This window comes from Bombus pyrosoma, linkage group LG9 (genome assembly GCF_014825855.1).
Source record: "Bombus pyrosoma isolate SC7728 linkage group LG9, ASM1482585v1, whole genome shotgun sequence".
NCBI classification, from domain to species: domain Eukaryota; kingdom Metazoa; phylum Arthropoda; class Insecta; order Hymenoptera; family Apidae; genus Bombus; species Bombus pyrosoma.
In genome coordinates, this window is record NC_057778.1 from 101,147 (window position 1) to 126,824 (window position 25,678).

The 25,678-nt window shown below is 33.9% G+C and overlaps 1 protein-coding gene across 2 annotated transcripts in view; it reads right to left on the reverse strand.

The window, feature by feature from the left end:
* Positions 1-25,678, reverse strand: part of LOC122570581 (SAM and SH3 domain-containing protein 1-like) — a 373,196-nt gene that overhangs the window by 53,653 nt on the left and 293,865 nt on the right. For both annotated transcript variants that reach the window (XM_043733079.1, XM_043733078.1), the window contains exon 4: positions 21,392-21,438. In XM_043733079.1, the coding sequence (XP_043589014.1) occupies positions 21,392-21,438 (47 nt within the window). The remainder of the gene's footprint in view (positions 1-21,391; positions 21,439-25,678) is intronic.

A 25,678-nucleotide genomic window follows, 5' to 3' on the forward strand; every position in this document is an offset into this window, starting at 1 on the left:
TTTGAGTATCATATAGAATTATTGATGGTAATTCGAATCATAAATGCATAGCCGCGATATTTTATAGCGTAAGTACTCTGAAGCAAGTAAAAAATTAAGTCTGCTATATTGAAGAAAAGACACAATCCATAACACGATGGAGACGATAAAGCGGTCTCAGCTTAACTTTCTTAGGGGTACATCAATCGAAGATGGTGGTAATAAAAAGATACGAGTATATGCTTTTAACATCATTCTTTGCCACTTTACAGCTCGTGTCGCTCGCCTCTCACGTAAGAATCATAAAACAAAGCACCACAAATGAGAAAACTTGGAACTTTCGATGTTCTAGTAAATTTTACTTTGCAAGTAATACTGGTTCTTCGCTGCGACCCTCGTGAGATTTGAAAGAACTTCTTCTATGGTAAAGAAACGAGCTATGACATATTTTTACGCCCTATAGAAACACCAAATAGAGTTCTGTCTAGACTGCTGTTACCAGAATATTGCAATAAAATGTCTATGAAATTCACAATTATTATAAATGTAGTATTCTTTCCACTGATAGAATTCATTTTTCGTTTTGTTCACTTATAACGGAACAAGAATATTTTTCCTTAGTCTTCGATTTTTTAAATACGGATAGATCATGTTTACATTGAGCAATCATTAAACATGTTCCCTGTATCGCAAGTAAAATTCACTCTTCTTTTTGTTGGTTTAAAAAACGACAAAAATACTTTTTGTTACGTCTAGCGACACTCTCCCTAGACCAGGCCACACACCGCGGGCAAGATGGCAACCAGATGTCTGCACATCCTTACTGTGTACCCTCAATAGTCTTAAGGACCTATCATAAATCTCAGGAATTTTCTAGCTAAGGTCCTTCAGACCGATCAAACATCTCTTTACTCAATCGTTTCTAAAGCTTATTGTTTACTACGGAAAGACACGGGAAAGTTAGTTTTTCTCACGTATGATACTTTCCACTAGCAACTTTCTATCGAGGGCGGCTAAGACCCTTCCTAGTCCACCAACCTTCTTTTATCCAATCAGAAGCAATGTCTACTGCCCTCACTTTCCTAATCAAAATTGTCATCAACAAATCCGATGGTCCCTTGTGTTAGACACACCCATCACTAGCTTTCCTCCGACATAGCATCGTCACTTTACTTTACTTATTCTTCATTGTTAGAATAGTCAACATGTCATTATCGGGTTTCTACCCTTAAATCAATTACTTACTTAACTTATACATACACTTCAATGTAACTATCTTCCTTATAAAGTTGTTGGAATAAACATTAATTTATATGTGTTAAATCAGTGTAAACTCATTTGAACCACCCCTATTATCGTAACAGAAATAAGGGGATCGATAATTTCGTGGCGTCGATTATCTAATCGTAACGGGAATTTACGACTCCCGTTGACGTGCTTTCTCGCGATCGCGTCTCTCCGCGAATGGTCGAATAAACACTTTTATTTAGTCTCCGATTTTCTACGTGCAAATGAATGAATAAAACTATTCTTATTGAACTTCAATTTCCTAAATGTAAATCGCGAATGATATTCACAATGAATAGGATGAAGCGATTTGCTTCATTGTCCCAAATATCCGTCTCCTATCGCAAATAAAACTGATTCCTTTTCTTTTTTTATTGAGTTATTTAAGAACAAAAATATTTTTACTCGTCCTTTGATTTTCTAAATAAATCACGAACAATATTTCCAATAAACAGGGACAAGCAACTTAATTGTGATACATAATACTACAATTTCGTTTTCAATTATTAAAATTATATCACTAGCCTGTTTTTAAAATATGATAATAGTATGATTAACTAAATTAAACAACAAATCTGTTCTATCATTTTATACAACAGATAGCACGTATTACTTTTTCTCGCGTAGCGTGGAAAGAACGGCGTCCAATTATCATGAATTCATAATTAATGTCTGCACATCGAGTGACATTTTATCTCTGGCGTACCGTAATTTCTCTATTCTCCTTCTTCTACGTTTCTCTTTTCCCATTGTCCGTCCCTTGGCCGGCATAACAATACACGTATGCAAATCGTGCCGGCTTAATTGCGACTGTTTTGCATGCGTGGGACATCCGGGTGACAATCGTCGTATCGCGATCGCGCGTGATATCGTTTGCAACCGTAGGGACATATCTGCATTCCGCGCAATTTTTCATCTCCTCGCGTGACTCTACAAGGGGAAAAGGATGGAACGAACTGAAGAGTGAGATAAGTTACTCGAGTCTTTACGTAATTGCAAGGTTGGAGAACTAATTAGGGTGACGCGGGCGTAGATCGCACAGCCAGCGATCTTTGTTTGCACGTCATTGGTTTCAATTAATATTAGATAAGCGCAATGTGCACCGTTTCAAGACATTTTCCTCTGGTAATAAAGATATCCGTCAACGTTACAGATATAATAACTCACTTATCTAGCGATCTTCTGGCTTTTAATGACTTGTTTCGCTTCTACTAAAACTAAATTGTGGCATATCTACGTACGTTTGTTACCGTTTGTTACGATCTCGTGACGTATATTTCCAAATGAGTTGTGTCGGTTTTCTCGTACGATAGGAGTATTAATGATGTAATTTTTGCAAATTAAATACCTTGAGATAATAGTAACAAGTTTAGTAATAATAAAAAATAGTATTTTATAAGATAGTTTTAAATATTGCAAGTTTTGTGACTGTAATATTTAATAGAGAATTACCAAATTGTAAAGAAGAAATTTACAGTCCACAACTTGTCAATTTACGTTGAGAATTAATATCCTCAACACTCTATGTGTAAGAAGCATCTCAACGCTAATATTCTCTTTTAATCTGATTCCCACGCTATACGCATTCTTTTACGCTTTAAATCTAAAAAAAAGATCTGGATAATTTTAAAAAACTAATATAGACGTCAAATCAAATCGAATATACAGTGAATTACTTAAGCAAACGTATAATTCCCAGGATATGAAACGTTGATCCGCTACTAATCACGTAACAGCTTTTGCGACGAGTCGCGCGAGAGCTCAAAGTGGCTATTAAATAGAAAGAAACACAAGAGAGGAGGAAAGAGAATAGAACGAGCGATGGAACAAAACCGAGACAGCAATAAAGAGAATGAGAACTAGACGCTTTTCACTTCGTGCGAACTCGTGACGTTACACTTCCGCATAGCTCACAAGTGCTTCTTCCCCCGAGCCGACTCCCTCGTTCGGGCGAGAATGGGGGATGAAAAAACGCCGTTCATGGCTATGTACATACATACAATGGGTCAAAAAAGTTTTTTTTACGTGTTACTCACACTGCACGGTGAGCTTTAAATCGAGAATAATTGGCTAAGCAATTAATTGAGTAAGTTAATAGGATAGTTAGTGGGATAGTTAACTAAAACGTGAAATTAATTTTAAACGACTTCGTAAATAATTTATATATATATATATATTCTGTGTGTATATTCATATAATGTATATATGAATTCTTAATATAATTAAAATATAATACACATAAGATGAATGTAAAAGAATGATATTATAGAAAATAATGTTTCTTCGGCTGACAATTGGATGAAGTCTAATGTGGAGATATGTTTATATATTTATGTCTGATATCAAGATAAGTATTAAGAGATATAAACGAAAATTATAATTCAGCGAAATTTCGCAAGTTATCAATTAAAGTATCATAAATCGTCAACTTATTGACGAAAATTGAAAACTTTCAACGCTAATGGAAGAAAAATAGTCTTTCAATAAATTTCTTACGTAGATATAATTTTAACTTCATATTAAAATTACATTTTGCAAATTGCTTGATAGAATATTTGGATACGTTTCATTTTATTTTTTACATATTTCCTATTCAGCGAGATATGATATTTCCTATCAAACAAGAAGAATTGAAATATTTTTTCCTGTGTAATATCTAATGTTTGATTTATCTCTTAAAACTATTTCAATTCAAGCTTTCACAGAGTTTTCCGATATTTTCTAATTTAGTTCTATATATTTAGTTATTTAATATTTGGAAATGATATATTTACACTCCTGTAATATATTACACAAACATTTTTTTGACCCACTGTATACGTACATAGGAGCACTCGGCGTGGTGTCGTCATGGTAACAACACTGGTTTACGCGTAGTATCAGCCGCAAAAGCAAAGGCGTGACAAATAGGGAGAAGAATAGACAATGACGATGTTCCAGTCTCTCGACAGGACTCTCAGCTTCACCGAACTGAGATCGTTCGTGCCTGTAACATTATCCGTTCGCATGCTTTGGAGTTCATCCAGGTTTCACCCTCGTCTCATCTCACATCCCTTTCCAACCCTTATGTTACTTTTTGGTGCGTGGAAAGTTAAACGTCAGGTGGCATGATTAGCCATAAAATTTCGAAATTACCGAGAACCAAGAAAATAGAAGAGGAGAAGGAAATGAAGCCATTGCACGCCGATAAACCTCTATAGCAATGAAATTCAGAGTTTCCCCTAGCGAAGATCGTAAAACCTATTTTTGTATAAATTTGGATTGAAGTTGATATTAGTCAGTTTAGTATCAAAGGATTACAAAGAACAGTATCTATTTAACAAAGAAATATTTTAAGAAATATTTTGAATAAAGTAATTAAAAATTAATTAGGAAACTTGATGATTTAAGTCAGTATTAGAGGAAACGAAGCATTGTTAGTGAAGCATAAAAAAAAATTAGATATATTGTAAATGAAGAAAAGTGAAACAAGTCAATTATTCAGAAAGATAAATATAAGAATTTTAAACGTAGTTTTTGATGACAGAAAAGATGAGAAAAGTCAAACTTGATCACACTGGCGATTGTCCATATATGTCACGCTCTTCAAGCATGCACCTTGGAGCTCATCCAGACTTTACACCCACTGCTCTTATCTCCTTTTTCATTTCACGTCCCGTGTGCCTTGCAAATTGTGTGCTTTATTCTCAACACCTGCACACGAGCAGTTGTGTATTTTTCAATTAGTAATCAAACAAGCGATCTTGAATTCAAAGTATAATACATCACTACAACACATGAAAATATATTATTAGCATACAGTATAATTCCAAATATTACAATTTCAATTTATTAACAATGAAATAAAATATGAAATAGTAAATTTTTATCAAACCTTTCGGACGAATTGTAACATTCTATTCTGAAAAATTGTCACAGCAATCAAAATTTATAACCACGTAATTTCAAATTTCAATAACAAAACAATGAAATATTTTTCAATATATATATATATATATATATATATATATATATATATATATATGTCATAATTTCTACTATAAATTATTACACGAGGAAATAAAAGCCATTGGTTTCTCAAAAATGTGTCTTAAATAAAAAAACGGAAAGATTAGTTTCTTTGTTGTGCCTACGTGTTAGTTTAAAGCAACAATGTAACTAAAACTATTTCCCTGCCTGCCTTGGAACTCATCCAGCTTTCACACCCTCCTTCTATACTCCATCCTCCCCTCTCAACTTCTACAGCTCTTGCATCCTAAGTGTCACGTGCTGTGACACCCACGCTGCGAACTTACCATATACCCACTCGCAATCCAAACTATTCTGCTAATAGTTGCTAGATCAACCAAAAATAAATTGCGGATTCGATACTACGATATACATACAACTATCTACAGTAGATCACGGAAGTATTATTTGTTGGAGTTCCATAAACTTCTCTAAAGTACAAGTGGTCACAGAAGGAAGCATCCAATATTAACTAAACGCGACATATATGTATATACAGTGAGAGTCAAAAGGGAACATACACCATGAAGGGATGGAATATATTCAAAAGCTCCTGCGCGTCTGTAGACTGAGGATTTTTATGCATTTGTGGGAAATTTAAAAATGCACAGAATTCGCATAATATGCAAAAGTACATAAAGTATGCAAAGTCTAGCAGCTGTTATATTTAGTAGGCAAAATAAATTTCTGCCTAGGTTCTACTCCTTTATTTGTTTTTACAAAAACATGATTTTGCATAAATATCCACAGCCTACACATAGGCGTGTTAACTCGACTGAAAGGTATACCAAAGCTTCTCGCTTTACATTTTCTAAAGTAAACTATTCATTAGGCGAGAGAGATTTATTGTAGGTTCATGCTAATTCAATTGATACTCTTTGCTCATCTTCTTAAAGCTCGAATTATTTTCCATGAAATCTATCGACCGTCGTCGTATATTTCTACTCATTATCGCGTTATAATTAATAGCACGATTTCCACTCAGCTACCGTACCACTGGTGCGATATCGAAAAAGTGAAAAATGGATAGTCCGATAATATCGACATACTCTCGTCATTTATCTCTCTGTTCATTTATTCGATGTCGTTAAAGGTGGCCCATTTTAAGCCGGTATTAATCTGACTCTCGCTACGGCGCGGCTCGATGAAGTTTTTAAAAAAGCCACATTATAAACTGCTAAGGTTACTTTTTCGATATCAATGCATCTTTCCCATTACTGCAAGATAATTTTTAAATTTAAGTTCCGTGAAGCGACCGAGTTAAAACTGATTGGCATTAGTCTAGTAAATCAGGAAGATCTTTATCCTTATATAACTTTTCCTCATAGTAACGAACCGAAAGGATATATATTTTGTTAACTTTCTGCACTTCGAAAATTTTCAACATATTATCGATTAAGAATTCTAATACATTTTTATAGTAAAATTATGTAAAACCAAGAATTTTATTTGAAAAAGAAGGGTTAAATCTCGAAACACCTCAGATTAATTAAACAAAGAATATTATTTTGATGATTAATAAATATCTTTTTAGAAGAAAGATTTCATAAAACAGATTTCCTATCGATTTTGCATTTTTCTTTTCCACTTATTGTTTCATTGAAATTCTAAACGTTCAACCTTGATATCACTAAATTACCAAATTTCACAGCGTAATTTGTTCATAGTATACGATTATTTAATAAGAGTGTTGCATCAAGTATGAGGTGGAACGCGGAAGAAAAAGAAGAAATATTGATAATAATGAAGCAGTCGAAATGACTCACTGGTATGGCATACTTTATCCCACACGAACAGGACACAATTTGCTAAATTTGCATAAGCGGAACATGAACAATCTCAAAACGTGCGCGCTGATAATGCAGACTCTACAGGGAAGGAGAACAAACCTGTTATGAAAATCCTCGAGCGGCGAAAGCGGGGTTATAAGTATGAATAAATAAGCGATATTAAGATTCACTTCCTTTTTTCTTCCCTTCGTCGCAACGCTTTCTTCTTATGTAGACACAAAGTTCTATTACTTCACGGTTGGTGTAATGCCATTCCTCTTCTCCTTTCTCTTCTTCTTCCTCAACAATTTACTTCGTTTCGCGGCGCACCTTTATCAGAACCTCGGGCTACTTCTTCATTTTTGCTCATTTTTTCCTAGACATTATTCAAGCTAACACCAAATGGATATTACCCCTTTTCACGAACAAAAGAATTTGATCCGAGAAAGCTTGAGCTATGTTCTAATCTTCTATGTATGTATAAGTTACGTGAGAAGAGTTATTCTTAAAAAAGTAAGTTTGCTTTCAAATACTAATTAACAGAGTATCTGGAATATTTTAAAAAACTCACTATGTACATTGGAGGAATAGGTCTACTTATTAGGTATAATTAATAAGTATAATAATAGTACGAAGTGTCCAGAGTATTAGATTAGATCGTATTAATTTTCAACAAATATCTTTAACATCTTAAAACTGCTAATTGTTTCTTTTAGGTACGATTTAAATTTTTTGGCTTTTACCTATATAAACACATTTTCTCCAGAATTCAGTAAAGTAAGAATTATTATAGTAGCTATTTCATATATACAATTTGACATTTTAGATGCTTTGTTTTATAATTATTAAACTCCAAGTATACAATTCATTTTCTAACGCGCACATAGACAACGAGTTCTTAAATCTTAAATAAATAAATTCTTTGACTTGTGTCTAGGAAGGATTCTATAAAAAGCTGAGTGTTTTTTGTACCTAATAACAGAATCGCAAGAAATCTTTTCCATAAAGAAATGTTCGTTTTTTTAATTCTGAGTTCTTCGTTACTTTACTGCACTGTCAAAGGGTTAGCTAAGCGGACTTGGAATTTTTTTGACCACACGTATGTAAACCTGAGTTTGCAGAATACATAGGAAAGCTTCTTGACCTCGTCCTTCTCATGATCTCGTGGTGGCACGTAAGTTTGGAAACGGCTGGAAACTTTCTTAGCTGCACGTTGCCCTAAAATAATTCAGAAAAGTCGAGTAAACGCAAAAGTTCGATCGCAAAAAGACGCGAGGAATAGCGTATGTGTATGCGTGTGTGAGAGGGAAAGAAAGAAAGATGGTAAAAGAGTAGAGAGTCAGGGAATAAGGTTTAATAACCCGTTTTCGTCAGCTCGGAGAATTCTTCTCGCGTTGAGGTACAACGCAGAAAATCGAGAACATAGCGGTGAAAAGGGCGTACGAAACTCTGCCCGTAATTTACGGAGGAACGTGCCGGGGGTCGAAAATCGGGAGCAAATATCATTGCCAGCTTCTTTTTCCTCGGTGGTCCAGTTATAATCAAGGGTATACCCGTGAGGAAGCAATTGAATTTGTTGGCCACCGTTCCTACCATTTTCTGTTCTCTGTCTTCCTCTCGATGAACTAATTATCGGAGTCTCGGTTACACGTGCAGTTACTGTCTAAACTTTTATTGCCGACTAAATGAAAAACCAATCGCGCCACAACACCGGATGAGTCTTTCCAAACTGCGAAAAATTTAATTTGATCGTTCGGTGTCATAACAAACCGAATTTTAACTATCTCAAATGCATCATGCTATGAGCTTGTACATATAAGGTATCAATATTCTTTCATTCTTTCAGGTACATTCTTTCTGTACAAATCGTTAATTTGTTAAATATTCAATAAATGTATAAATAGATTCATGAAAGATTTCAATATACCTTATTTCACAAGGGTATTCCAACAATTTGGTCGATTCATAAAAGTAGTGTGTGAATTTCACATAAGTGTACCAATTAGTGATAAATTAATGACTAGACGCGATACTTATTAACATTTTAAAGACTCAACAGATTTATTGACTATAATATTATTTACTTATTAGTTTCTGATCATTTTTTTTTTTTTCAAATGATATACAGCGATTTTTACATAGAACACGAAATTCATTCCAATTATTCGAAATTTTATGCAGATTTATGCACGAGGTAGCAGATTTTGTTTCTTTTTCAACGGAGAGATCATGTATTTATGAAAATCGTATTGATCCCGGAAATATATCAAAATATTTTTGAATTCTTATTTCATTCATTTATAGTTCTTTATTATTATAGTTATTATAGCGCAGTTCGTGGATGTCATATACGCAAAACAATACTAAGGTACGCCATGCGTGAATTATAGGAAATTTCTTTGACCATTACTCAAGAAAATGCATTTTGCACCTCTGGTAAGGAATCTCTGGGAATTGGATAATTTTTCACTCAGCTACACCCAGGTATTTTAAGATGCGGTAAGGTAGAAAGTTCTGCGAGGGCCAAGGCGAGACAAGGCGAAAGGTCGAAACAGCCACGAACAACACAGGAATATGAAGTCGAAATTCAGGGACGCCAGGATGTCACGAATGCAACCAGCTGTAACGCAACCAACTCTTCCGCTGTATTTGTCTTCTTACGCAGCCATTCTGCAGTGTCTTGCTTGTCTTCCATTCTCCATCTGGATTCCTACTTGCGTTTTAGAATTTATGATACTAATTTAACAACTGAAAAGGTTTAGCTAAGATACAAGTAGTTTTTATATTTTATAAGGATGAATGATGATCTATTTATTTTTGTTCCGTACTGATTGTAGTATTTGTAAGAGTTAGATTTTATCTTTGAGTTGTAAGCATTGCGAATTATGTTAGTTTTATTTTCTACTTGTCCGAATTGAAGTTAGTTCACTTGAAAAGTTTCATTTCTTATGATTAGATGTATAATATGGGTTTGCTCAGAAGTTTAAAGATATTAAAGATCGCTCAGTCTCAGTAGACTGAATAAATAATCGGACATAGAAGTTTCTAAATTACCATCTTTTATTGCAAAAGGTGGAAATTCTTACAGTTACTTGGAAGTATATAATTTCATTCTACAATATCGTAATGTTATTACAATTCGCACACCTTAATTTAATTTTATTTCCTATTCTACAATAAAATGAAAAGTTTGTAACAACGACATTCATTACATTATTACATAATTTCTGATATTCGAGCTTCTGATGGATTAAAAATATTCTATACGACATGGTACAATTTATTTTATGAGAATAGAGACGGACGATTGAAAATAGAGAATGATATTGATAAAAGATTAAATTTGTGGATGATGAACATTCGACACACTATAATGTTTCTGCATAAAATTACAACATGCATGTAACATTTAACATCCTATTAGATATCCAAGTAGCGTTAAAAAGAGCATTGGTTCATTTCACTATCTGTTCTCACCTAGCATACGTGTACGTAAGAGCAAATGGTCTCACCTAGCCGTTTACCAGGTTTCTGCTGCATTACCGAAAAGAAAGGTATAATGAGAGCGTTGCAAAGAATACACTGCGATGAACGCTCTGCTAGAAAAAATTCCGTCAGACTGTAAGGCAGCATCATCCACTTCTCGTTCCTCTCATTTTCTGCTTTCATTTACCTTAATTCCTTTTCTTCCGCTTGGTTTAAGGGCTTCTTTCAACTTTGATGTTTCGTAAAATTGCTATTTCTACGTATTAATTGTTACTTAACGTTAAAAGGTGTACTTTCTATTTATGTAGATAATATATTACCTCTAATGGTATAATAAATATTTTTATTTTTACTTAATTATAAATGGTTCATAAGGGTTTCGACTAAATTATTTAATCTTCATTTTCATATTTTAATTCTTGTCTCAGATTATACATCGTTGACACATATAATACATTTTATTTCACGTATTTTTCAATTTTCCTGTCAGACGACTGCCTTACAATGCAAAAATATTAAAATTATTGATCGAGTTTCGTACTAATTAAGTTTCTATCCATTACTTACTATCAACGATCTGAGAACTAGTTAAAATGACAAACACATTTCTATCTTTACTCAAAAAAGAAAAAAAAGAAAAAGAAAATCTGCACTATTCTAGAAATACAATACAAATCATTCGAATATAAATATAAAAAAAAGTAGAAAGTAAAACTATAAAAGATTATTCTTTTATAGAGAATTAACAGATAACAGAAATTCGATAAAAGACAAAATTGAGTAATTCTATCGTTGCTTGTCGCTGAGCAAGCAGGCTTTATTTCTCACGCAACTTTAAGATTTGATGCATGTGTCGGAGAGGAACATTTGTTCCAGCCCCTCTACGGCTTCTCTTAGCTTTTTCCTTCTTTCTCTTCTCGACTTTCATTTTGCCTTTTACATTTTACTCTGTTCCTCGACGTCTCTTCTTCCTTCGCTGTGTTGCTTCCCGTTCCGGTGGCCCCCTGCGATAAAGAAAACGGTATTGGACCTTTCGTTTCCGATGGGCAGGTTTATTTTTATTCCATACGATTCATTCGATTGAACATGACTTGTGGTTACAGGCACGGCTATATATTTTCGATATTACGAGTCGACATTCCGACCCCATAGTCCCGCGAGTCTCTTGTATTCTTTACATGTATCGTTCTTGCCTGCCTGTTCGCTATCCACTTTGGTAAAATAGGAACGATCCTCCTCGGAATAGTAGTGGCTTCTAGTGAATTCGTAGCCCAGTAGGCGGTATCGAGGATAGGTCAGACGATTTTTCGCAGTCTACTTCATTTAAAAAATTAATGTATGTTTTCTACAACAGATACGGACGACACATTTATTATAAATAAACGGATAAAAAATTATAGTTTCTTGAAAAGTTTTCCATTGATTGTCAAAGTAAGAACAAAAATTATTGTTAGAAGTATGATAAAGCATTCAGTTTTCTAATCAAATATTCTTATTTTTCCGATCAAATTTTAATTGTTATTAAACATGCAAATTTTTCGCGTATAACTAAGGAAGTACTCACTTTCGTTAATTGATCTTTCAATTGTCTAAAAAGTTTAAAACCAACCTTATTGATATTTTATTCGAAATTTTTCAATATTCACATAGCTCTCTAATAACATTATGAACGACATTGTCCAAGAAATATACATATTTATTCCGATAAACCTTAAACATAGAAGTAACACCTATTAGAATTACTGAAGGTTTAAACAATTACTGTTACAAAACTAATGAAAATTTTGTGAATTAAGTTAGAGTCATCAAAAATAGTAAACCTTTCTCTGCAAAATGCTTTTCGTTCCATTTCGATCATACTTTCCGTTGTTCAGATATCGTCCTTAGAAGAGTGCCCAATTGTTCAACAATTCTCTATCGCTGGCTCTCTCATACTCTCGGACCTTTCATTCGTGCCGCGTCATTAACCAATCACAACTTGGTTAACAGTGCGTTGGTCAGTGACAGATAGCGTCTACGTTTTTTTTTTTTTTTTTTTTACTATTTCTACTATTAAACATAAGTGTTTCCTGCGAAAGATGTTGGTCAAACTACTGCGGTCTATCATTCATAGTTCTATAGACTTGCAGTTCTACTTTAAAGTGCTAATATATCTTCAGAACAAATTTTGATATCGACTGAGATCAGAATGCATTATCGAGAGTAAATTTTCGATTATCCTCTGGATAAGTAATATTTAAAAATTTCGTGATTGTTCTAAGCGTACTGTTTATAAATGTTGATGTATTATTTGCTGACACTTGCTGCTATACTTATTTTTTTCATTAAATACAAAAGAAAAAAGCTCCTCGTAGAGAGTTATATGGTCATATTACATTAGTTTTTACATAAAATTCTCACATCATAAAAGTTGTTAATATTCTTTGAAACTCTATTCAAGATAGAGAAACTCTTTCTCTAAAATAGTTACGTGAAAAAAGAACTACAAAAAGAGATTACAGTTCGATGTAAATCTAGCTTTCTATACTTTTTCGTAGCCAGAGGAAACAATATTCTCTAACTGTGCTCGACGAAGCGCACATAAATTGGATTGTTTATTTAGTCTCGCAGGTCTGTTAAATCAAATATTATTTTTACTTTGACCAAATGATCCTCGAAATGAAGCTAGAGACATTTGTTATGGAATTATAACCGGCCGACAAGTTTGCAACAGCTGGGAACAGGCGATTTAAGGAGCATAAAGTCTGACTTAAAAGTTCTTTATGATTTGCAGTGGGACTCATGCACTCGCCAAACCGTCATTCGTGTTGGTACAATGGTAACTTGCAATTCACGAAATACACGCCTTGATTATTACACGGAAAACTCATTTGTTTCCTCGCCTTATGCAAATAATTTCCAACAAAACGCGAGCACGCGTTAATTATCCTATCGCGCTGTTTAAATAAACGTACGAACTGTATATTACGCGGGAAATTTAGAAAATTAGAATATATTATTAAAATAATTGGCTATTTTGATATATAGTTCAGTACATTAATTGCATTAATAGTTGTATATTTTTATGAAGTCATAAGAAAAATTATATAGGTATAATTATATGATGATAACTTTGCTACTCAGGTATCCTAAAATTTACTAATCCAAAGATTACTACTTACAGATACATTATCAAAGTCGAAAGAGTCAAGGAGATTGATATCAAACGCAGATATTGCTACCGATTTAAATATTTGCCACGCTGTTTAGCCAAGTTTCTCATACATCCATATAGAATCAAGGATTTTAGACGATCAGATGATCAGAATATGCAATGACAATGGCTAGGGCATTACCTAATTGCGCAGCGACTGCTACATGACAACCAATTACTACTAACGTATTTGACCATTTGACCGAAACAGATAATTATGTCGATTAGGTAATCAAGTGAAGTAATAGACGTTAGGTGTGTCGTAAGAGAAGCAACGACGAGTATCAGAGGTGTATCTGGCGGATCTGGTGAGTTAGCTTGACGATAAGCATCGAGTTGGAAGCATGATAATTCGTTCCAGCTAACGTTCATGGCGCAAAGGTAGCTAATTAGGTGGTGCTGTTGTCGGTGCTAATAAACGGATGTGTTGACGCTAATACAATATACTGTCGCAGCATAGAGCGAGAGGATCGGGTAGGCAGAGTAACTAACGGCACGCCTGAATTATCCATTAATGGACAGCGATGTTGCGGCCAACTCCGATTCATTCGATTATTTGCGACACTGTAAATAACAGTTGAACCGCCCTTGAAATGAACGATTTCTGAAATATTCGTATCCGCATTCGTTTAACACGTTGATTCGCACGGTAATCATCCGTGACCCACGTTACTAAACTTTTACGACTGATAAAATTTCATGGACTATCGAATTTTTAACAGTGAAAATGACTTCGGTAATATTGTCAGAAAACAAGCGCGCAAATGCGATGTAATATTTCGCAGAAATTAAATGTATGGTGCAGTGTATTTCAATCGATCATGACTTCCAGGGCAAGATATATAAAATTCGCGTGACCGTTTACTTTCTTAACCATAGCGTGCGCGAACGAGTATCTAGATATAGACATTTTTTTTATTTTCTGGCGCAAATATCATAGAACGATTGGATATTTTTTCTTCATGTTCTCTAGTTTTTGAATATTTTACAACGATTTTAAGCAAGTTTCAAATATTGAAACTTATTTCAACATTAGTTGGATAATCGTAGTATGTTGCCTACTTATAATCCTTTGTTATATGAAATCCTTTTGTTTCAAATGTCGCATGGTATCAAGACATAAATACAGTGTAACAACTAGTTTCTTGCTGTTTTACTATTTCATCGAGATACGAAGGTTATCTTGAATCTTATAAATACAACGTGTGACATTCGACTCCGTAATTCGAAGGAGTACTGAATATTAATTAAAAAGTATATATATATATTTCCGAGTTTATTAGTGATTAATCATGATTACATGACTGACTACATGACATTTCTTTTTCTGCGCACGGTTGTCATAGAGGTGAAAATTTCTTCAAAATAAAGCACCTCGTCGTTTTTTTGATTGACACGGCCACACTGACCGGGATGAGGTTGTATTGAATTTTGAAAATGTTCCTCAAGGGAGGGAGGTGGTTTATGACAGCATTGTTCTACCAGTTAGTTGTACGTAGTGGTACCCGTGATTGCCTAGCGTGCCAAGCGACTATGGAACAAGTTGGAATTTCCCTTAATTTGGGCGTGCAGATATTCACGCCGCGTTGGGTGCCAAAAACTCAAATTAAGCTTTACAGACATTTACTCCTCTATCAGTTAGTATAATTGCAGATCATTCTAAATAACAAGTAAAGTCATAAATTAAGATTTTTTAACTTTTATTTCGTAATTTCTTCGGTAAAATATTTTCAAAAACCTGGAGAAAATATTACAATATTCCTTGGCATTTCCTCTTGAAGAGAAATGGATCGGTTCGATCGAGATTAATCATTTTGGATAAATTAAGCAATAATTATGTACTCTGATAATCTAATTTAACAAACTTCCAAGAAATGGAATAGAAGAATTTGATTTCGAAATCGCTCATATATATCGATGCTTTGCTAACGAAAAGATGAATAATTTATTTTATTTAAAACGAAAGCAGATTGCATCAAAGATAGATCAAAGGTTGATGGTACTTCCTGCGGAGTAAACGAGGAAAGCCGAAGACGAGAAAATGATCGAAAAGGGGCCTTTACCAACGAAGAGAAATATATAACCGGTTGAGTGGTTTTCAATGGATCGTTCTGTAGAGACGATGAAGCTTCCGATCAATTCGATATAAGTTTGAGACAGAAATAACAGAGAACAAAAAAATTACACTCGCAATAACGATTCCATCGACTTTCGGTGAATTTTTTTTGTATATCCTGTATATGATTGCTAAGATAACGAGTTTGCAAGCGGATTCTCTTCTCTGTGAAACTTTCAGACGTATGTTCACGCTCACTGGTACAAAATAGTTTATCCTATATATAGATACAAGGCGGGCTTTTCTACTTTCTTCAACAAACAGAGGGGCCATATTTTATAGCACGTTTTTACAAAGTTACAACGAATATTATATCTAACACAACACGGAATATGTATGTGTATATATACAATAAATAAATATAGAAAAATTATTTCGAACATGACAATTAATATTACAAATTAAACAAAAATCATTGTAGTTACACGTATTTTTCAGGGTACAAGTAAGGAAGTATTATGAATGCATAAGCAACAATAAATATTTCCCGGTTACATTTGCAAACGAGTTCATTTATATAACGAGTTATCATTAAAATTATAGACACGTAGTCATAAATTAAATGTATAAAGTGAAAATTCAAGCTACAGTGTAATTTTTCTATACAATATACGTGACGATTCTATAATGTATTTGTTATAGGAAAATTATGGTCCTCAAGGAAATACATGTTGGCTATTTCATTCCTTATTTGAACAGCTGAACGTTCTTGAACAGGTGCAGAAATTAATAGCCCCAAAGAGCATTGATGTGTTCACTATTAAAACGCACATGTAAGAATAAGCAGTTCATCAGACTTGCTACTGCGACAAGACTACACCACCTGCACAATTTCGCAAGAATTCATTGCTCATTTATATTTTTTAAATTATTTACGAATAGTACACTGCTCAAAATGATTAGAGAATCGTTTTCCATCTCACTCAAATTTTTATATCAACTTTTTGTATCTGTCTTTTTTAAAATGATTGTTTCTAAAATCAATCTTTCTTACGAACGAAGTTGCTATATACGAATAAATTTGTAATATATTATGAATAATTGCAACGTAAGTAAATGTAATCAAACGCAAACATATCGAAACCTGATTAGTACAATGAAACCTGTGGCGGCACTCGACAGCACAAATACCGCCACTCGACACTAACTAACAACGGGCGACGGCAGCGCAGTGGTCAGCGCCTTAGGTTACGAACGTTCGGAACCCAGGATCGAAGTCCGATTTTTCTTCCACGATTCTTAAATAGGAAGAAAATACAGCAGTACCCCGGCAGCGACATCTACAGCCAGCAGCTACTATTATCACGGACACTTATACACCTCAAACCGTTCAAAGTAACGACCCTTCGATTATTTCGTGCAGTGTAGCTCCTATAAAATATTGCAAATTCTATGAAAAATCAATCCAATCGATTGTTCTCAGTCTTTCCCTGCACGGAGTTGTTGCAATTAACCATCTCTTGGATTCCAGTTAAAACAAACACTTGCTTTGTCGCAGTTGAAGCATTTCGCTCAACAAGCAAGCAAGCTGAACGAACGTGTTTGCATACTCCGGCAAGCTTCGCAAGTTTTGGTCTGTGCCTGAATTCGGTAGCTGGCTGTATTCCGTGACAGCAGCTAAGGCCTGTAACAATCCGACATCGACGCCTCTTACATGAAATTACTGTTAAACGCATACCATTTAGAGTACGTCCTTGATCTCATCTGATTTGTCTTTGTCGAACTGTCTACGTGAGAGTAAAACAGAACTGCTAGATCACACGTTTCTCCAGAGACTTTGGAATTACTTATTATTTATTTCACGACAGTACACTGAAATATTTCTAAAGGAATAAGCGAAAACTTCGCAAGAGCATTTATGTATCTGGATATTTATTGTTAATGCATATTATGCAAATATTCAAAATATTTCTACTGTATGTATATTTTGATGGAAAGTCACCTTAATATGCATCAACTGCTAATGAAATTAAAATATTTGGATTGAATATCATTAAACAACATAAATAGATACCGCTATATTAATCAATTATTCGATGTACATCTCATGAAAAATTTCAAATTATTTCGACGCATATCTATTCACGGATTCCGATAAACCCGGCAGATATTGAGTCCAACATTTAACCCAATACTTTCCAATATAATCATAATAGTCGTGCCTTATTATTGATCCAATGAAATTTTTAAATCTTTTATATAACACGTACAATACATATATGTGTGTGTGTGTTTTATATATATATAGATAAACGTTTTCTGTGACAAGTGTTGAAATACCTTTATGAGCCACTGTACGTTCACGAATAGTACGAGAGGACGTTCCTCTTAATTATATATTCATAGCAATGGAAATGGTGAGGCCGAAGGAGCGAGGATAGAAAGTAAAGTCAATAGAAATGAAATATCAATGCTAACCTCCTTGGCTTGCGCGCCAACTGCCTCTCCAATATGGGATCTAAAGTGTTTTTCGATATCTTGAAAAATTCCAATGATACGACGCGGCCATTTCGGCCTTTCTTCTTGATTTTATTTCTCGTGCTCGATGTCTACCTTCGATATTACTACGTTCCAGAGCGTTCCTGCTGCACCGCTGCAGCCGTGGAAATCGACTGTGGATTGAAGTGTTTTTATACACCTAGGATGATGATAAGACGTTTCTTCCGCTCTTTTTTCTTCGAATTTCACCGATCGATCCACTTTGAAATCGTGGTAAGAAAGGTCAGGGGTCCGATATTTCCATAGTGGCCAGAAAGCGTCACACTTTAAAGTTTTCATGAATTACTTCGAATTTTAAGTAGTGAATTTAACGTTTATCAAAAATTTACTTCTGATTTAGTTCTAACTGTCGCCTATGAGCCTATTTTGATATTTCTATTTTATGCTTCGATTGTGAAATGAGAAAGTACCTGATGAAATGCAGAAAAATTACGGACGTAAGGAAAGAACTAAAATTAATTTTTATAATTAGCACACTCGTATCGAATACGACACTGTGACTTACAGTGCATCGCATCAGCGTCTAAAGATATTTCGAAAAAGAAGAACGTACACGAACATTTTTGTGGTTCACGGTAAAATTATATCGTAGTGCTTTGTCTGTTAGACGCAATTCGTGCGCACCGTTATAAACACGTAGGTCCGTGGCTACTGCTATTCGCATAATCCGGAAACAGATAAGATACAGGACATCATTGTTGTATAGAGTAAAGACACGCAAGGGTAGGCATATGCGGAGGCAGCTGCACGCATAAAATGGACCGATCTCCGCCAAGCGGAGAATTTCAAAGGCGCGTGGCGAACTTCGCATAACGATGCAGTCTCCCTGGAATGGTAGCACGGAAAGAAGATGGCCGAGTACCATCATGAGCGCGCTAGCCCATTGTTGCACCATTTAGATATATTTCATTGGGAGTGACGTGCACGAACGAGCAACGTTCCTTCTTGGAATAAGCCTCTATACCGCTTCGGTGAATGCATGCACCGTGTAGAACCTTAGTCAACGCATTAAATAACTCCGGGACTGTATTCAGACCAAATATTTCCCCTCTCTCTGTCCCCCCTCTCTCTTTCTCTCTCGTGGATGAAAATTCTGCCTCGCGACCACTTATTGTACCTACTGATATCCATAACTGTTTGCTTTACAATGCCACCGCATTTGATAATACGATACGGATTATGTTGTTCCATTCAAGAATATCGCAAAACTAAATTGAAAGGTCAACCAGAACGGACAACTTCGTGAAATAATTGCGATTCTATTTAAATGCCTATATTCAATTATAATTTACTTTAAATGGTGAACATATTTCTGGGTGAATACTTTTCATTCTAGAAATTCTGAATAAGATAAATGTTAGTTTTTTTAAATAAAGGTTGCAGCGTGCATCTCTGTTATTCTGTTCTATACGAAGCATTTGAATATATATGGATCTAAAACTGATTATGAATTTGTTCTTTTTATTTCGAACGAAGGTATTTAATAGTTTGATATAACCGATTTTGAACAATATACCTACAAGTTTAACGAAAATTGTTTATCTTTTTAATGTGTAATATATGTAAATTGTTTTTATGTACGTATTCTGGAGAAACTTCTTGCGTATTTGACAAAGTATTGGTTATATTTTTGTTCTTCAACTTCCTTCTCTGTTTGATTTTCAGTGTTTGTACAATGTTGCGTATTGAGTACTCATAAAAGGTTTGGGATATGATGTACGTTAAACAGATTGATAGATGTAAGAAACAACACATTTAAGAGAATAATACATACATATAAATCGTTACAATGACTGTTCGCATTTCAAATTATTTCGAAAGTCATTGTTTATATGAATATACGAGTATTAGAATGGTGTGCCAATTTGAAATGTTTTATACACCAACCAAAATGAATGTAATATTTCTTTGTATGAGATTATTAATAATAAAATAATAATAAAGTAGATATATCTTTAAATATAAGGGAAGAATTAAAAACAAGGATGCAGGTAATAAAATAAGAAAATTAGAAATATATCGCTTTAATCCTGATATTTAAATCTGTGAGTCGTATTCATCAAACAACGATCCCAAATTTTGAGAAACATATTTCGAAATCACGCAGAAGCAATCGAAACAAGGGAAACGATTCATAAAAACATATATGCATTTTTTGTTGCTTCGGTTGTGAAATATAAAGCCCAACGAATTTTAAAATGCGTCGTTTGAAAATCGAATCAAAACGATGAATTGTAACAGAAATGTTTTTGTATTATCATCGAATCGATTGCTACCTCAAACGTAAATGCTAATGCATGTACCATATTTAAATTCACAAAAATATTAGAACATTTCCTACCTTTTCTTGCTATAAACACTTTAAAAAGTTTCTTACTTCATAAATATTAGGTTGTAATATACATTCGTCCTATTTGAATTATTCTATTATATTAATCGGAGAAAACGAGACGAATATATATTACAACCTGATATTTCTACAATTCGTTGTCTGGTTGTTTTTAATAGATATATACAATTAATGTAGTTTCATTTTACTTTAATTAAAAATAAATATGGCCCTCAGAATATAGCTGCAAACCAGTTACTTATGAACATATTATGCTTAACCAACTACTTAACAAGTTTCTGAAACATAAATCGACGAAATATCTTAGAGCACCTACACGTTATCAAAAAAGATAGACTAACTTCCTAAAAGTTTGTTATTATCATTGGAGTTTCGACAAGAATTTCTATAAACATCAAGGAAGCAAAATGTTATTCTTTCACATATACATTCTCAAATTTCCTGTTCCTTGAGATATCTCAGTCTAACAACATCCTGAACTAAGATTCGTTTGAAATTTATGCAACACGAATAGGGCTAGTCTGTTAATAATATGGTACTCCAGTTGCTTGTCTTTGCCGGTTGAAACAATGAATACGTCCTACTTTTACTTGGCAAATGAAAGGCACTCGTAGAATTACTGAACTGGAGTTTTCTCCAAGTCTCTTTTAAATCTTAAACAGTGACAAATGAACCTACGAAGTCCATGCGGCCAAGCGACTTACCGTTAGGCGGGAACTCGTAGAACAGCGCAGACCTTGGGCTCAGACAACTGGAACAGAGGAAAATTACAGTTAAAATATGCTAACAATTAAAGCTGCGATACTATTTGCGTCCTAATTTATTGGTTACCAACCAAAGTTCCGCAATTTTCATTTTAAAAGCGAAGAAGCCATCGAAAATTACAAACATAGAAAGAAACTTTGGCCATTTCTAATTTTGGTATAGCATACCAATTTTTTCCGGTCAATTTCTCTTAGCTTAAATTGTCTGTACATAATCAGAGATTCATTATATATATATTAACACTAGAACACTATCGACTTTTAATATGGAGATGAATACCACTATACATGACCAGTTAGAATTACAGTAATATGATGAAAAGGTAAATATTTGCAGACCACAAAAGAGAAATATGATGAGTACATTTTTGCTAATTTTCTGGTTTAAATGTTACTTTATGATCGAACAGGAGGATTGTAATATGACGTAATTGAGAATAAACAACCTGTTAACTCAAAAGATGCAAGGTTTTCAAAAATATCTAGTAAGTTGATACGAACTTTTTTAAAAGTTGAAAATGTAATTATTAGGACAAGCATTGTATCTTAATATTTTCAATGTTCTAATACTACAATACATTACAATATATTCAATATATTTATATATACAATATTACAATATATTCAAAATTTTAAAGAGTACAAAAAACACATATTTAGCTCCAAAACTGGACAAAGGAATAGTTGCACTAATATGAAATCGATTAACGAATTTCAACATTGCTTATCATATCTTTTGCTCGCAGTCTCCAAATTTAAGTTCTTTCACAAGTGCATGAAAAAACATCTACGAATAAAATATTAAAAGAAATTTTCCAAAACCCTACGCTAATTTCGGTTCTATGAAACCACTTCGATTATTCAATAAAACAACCGTATGTACCTCGACGCGTAACCACACGTCATACAATATTCCGCGCTGACTGAGCAAATGACACGGCGCGAGAAACAACAAATGGCAATGGCGGCTGTAGCCAAGGTACAGGCCATCTTGTCCTCTTAAGCCACGGTATTTGTCCAAGTATTCCAAGTACTCAGCAGAGTAAAGGGGTCTCGGTGATCTCGAACGGTAGATCATGCTGGAATGCGCGCACAATGATTTCCGGCTAGCACCAAGGATCGTGTTCAGCAAGACTAATCGTCTTATTGGTCTGATCGACGAAACTGGTCCCCGATTCTATCGATCGTTCTACAAAGAGATCTATCGTTAGGAACACAAGCCAAGTCTCGTAGAGGACACGAACGTATGCGTATGGCTAAAGGAAAGGGAGAAGATGGAGAGCATCGGCTAGATCGACAGTCCGCATGCCAGAGAATTGGTAATAGATGGCAACGTGGCATCTATGTGTCCCGATACAACGTTCTGTAATACTAACCGCATACTAATAGCGCCCTTTGACGAAAAGCTAACATCTCAACAAACAAACCATGTTGCGATTCCTGTTCAACCCCTCTTCGAACCACTCTATGATTCTCTCTTCCTCTCGCGTCTCCTTTCTCGCTCACTCGCTAGCTCTACTAACTCTACCGTTCTCTTCCCTTTTGAGTTGAGCAAGATGTGACGATTACCTCGAGTGACCCCTTGTCCGAACTGTTCCTGAATCGCTTATGCGCGAGCATACAATGTTCATTACACCATCTAGTTTATTGCTGGTATCTGACCACTGTACTACGGATTTTTGGGTGTTTCTGGGGAATTTGAAAGTACAGCGATTTACAGAATACACGTAATATGCAGAAATATGTAAAATATTCAAAAAGTAATTGGACTGTAGATGTTTATATAAATTTATATTTCGATGAATGGAACTAGACTGACGGAATCTAATAATGATTCATCCATGAAGTATTGTAATGAGTTTCATACTTTGCATATATTATATATTTTTACGTATCGTGCGCATTTTCTGTATTTTTGAACTCCCAAATTATTTTATACATGCAGAAACATCTACGGTTTAGTGTAATAAGTAATAGGCAAAAGAAATTTTTACTTCTAAGTTCTATTCTTTTGGACGCACAAATAAAAACACGAATTTGTAAAAGATCGTTAATTCTCAACGATATGATCGAAATTACTCCAACATAGTAATATTTTGTAAATACATATTATATTTATACCACATATAGATTTCGAGAAAGGAAATTTTCATTCCAAAAGTCGCACGTTAATTTCATATCTGTGATTAGACTCATTTTCTAAAATTTATTTTGAACTGAAATTTAATTAGAGATTTACATTGAAATTTTCTTTTTCCTATATAATTTCCTCATACAATAATATATATACAAAGTACGTATATACGAATATTAATTAAAAACGGAAGGACAAATAGATTTTCGTTTAGTAATTAATATTTTATTCGTTATAGCATAATTCGTTGAATAACATTTTTTAATGGAGGTACTTTTAATTTTTCCAGAGAAAAGCCACGTATATGGTTAACAGTGCAGAGGACATTTGGATAGAGACGTAGAAACGGCACGTATTCAATATGCTGCATTAACGTGATTCGAGTATAATCACGCGCGATACATTTGTAATAACGGATGAATTTACGCATAAATCGTAGCTTCCATCATTACTTCGTCGAAAGCAGACGATCGTCCATGGAATTCCTGACGATATCATAGTTTCAGACACGACAACCTGACTAATGAAAGAATGATATTCGTAGATAATTGTAACCTTTAATAAGATCAGGATCATTACTATATTATTATATATATTCACCATCGTTATAAAATAATGATTTTCTTATATCACTTAGGCTTCAATGCTTAATTATCGACATTAAATCATAACGGTTTATCAACTTTTTTGTATGACGTTTTTAATAGTCATCGAAGTCAGTATTAATTCCGTGCTGCAATGCATAATATAGTGAGAAATACAAAATATTGAAATATCATACACATTTGAAATATAGGAGAAAAACACGGTGTCACATTTTCCGCTTTTTACAAGAGAACAGGTTTTTCGTTTGTGGTTTTCATTTGTAATAAGTGATATTGAATCTGAAGAATTTAAATTAAATTTAACATTGAAACCAAATTCTGCTACACACATGTATAAATTTCTTGAAAGTACAAAATTCGTTAAATTGGAATCCTTCTATGTATGAGCTGGTCAAAAACCATAATAATCGATCTAACATAAATTATAATGAAAGGTATTTAAAAAATAGTAATATTACAAACAATATATTCTTAAATTTACCTTGTTAAATTATTTAATTTATTATTATTTATGACATTCTCTTGAGATAAATGAAATTCTAGAAGTAAACAATTTGTTCTTTAAAAACTGAATATAAATCTTGTATCTATGTAAATATCATCTGTGTAATGGAATACAAAAATTCAGCACTAGTAGATTTGATCAATTTGGTTTTTGAAAGCCTCGTATAAAAAATAGGAAAAAGAAAATCAAAGGACAGTTCTTGCAATTAGTAGCAATAAGAACAGGCCTGTATATCTCCCATTTGAACAGCAATTATGAATAGTAATGTTATAGTTGCAAGCAAGAACTGGACACACATGGCGACGATAATGGACGATCTCCAGTAGAGAACTTCATAACTATCAGCATTTGAACACAATGCATACCTGAACTTTAATGGATAGATGGTCCCAGAGGGCGTAGATAATGCCCTAAGAGACACCGTCCGAAAATTCATAACTTTTCTGGAGTGAATTTCTCCACTTAATAAAACTTTTACAAGAACACATCCAAAGCGAGAGAACAAATTACATAACGTCGAGACAGTTAGAAAAAGAGAAGAATTTATTGGGACTCTGTGGTCCAGACTTTTAGATATTACATTTTTCCGGAATATTTCGAATTTTTTTTTTAAATTTTTTGTATTTTAAAGACCTTTAAAACTTTAGAATTCTTACTTTCAAAACTTTAAACGTGTTAGATCTACCTTTAGCTATTGAGACACGACGAAACATTTTATATAAAGATCGTTTGATTTCACGCGGAGATTTGATTATTAGTAAAAAGATATTATTTCTGATTTTCGATATTATCGTCATTAATCTAAATCGAAGATCGGATATTACAAAGCAGAAAGTTAAAAACAATACGCTTTCGCCTAATTTTTATCGTAGACGGTTTTAGAAATGGAACATGGAAACATTGTGATTTAGTAACGGTTATAAATCTAACTGCGAAAAAGGCTTTAACGAAACTTAATCTTTTAAACATGATAAACTAGCTGG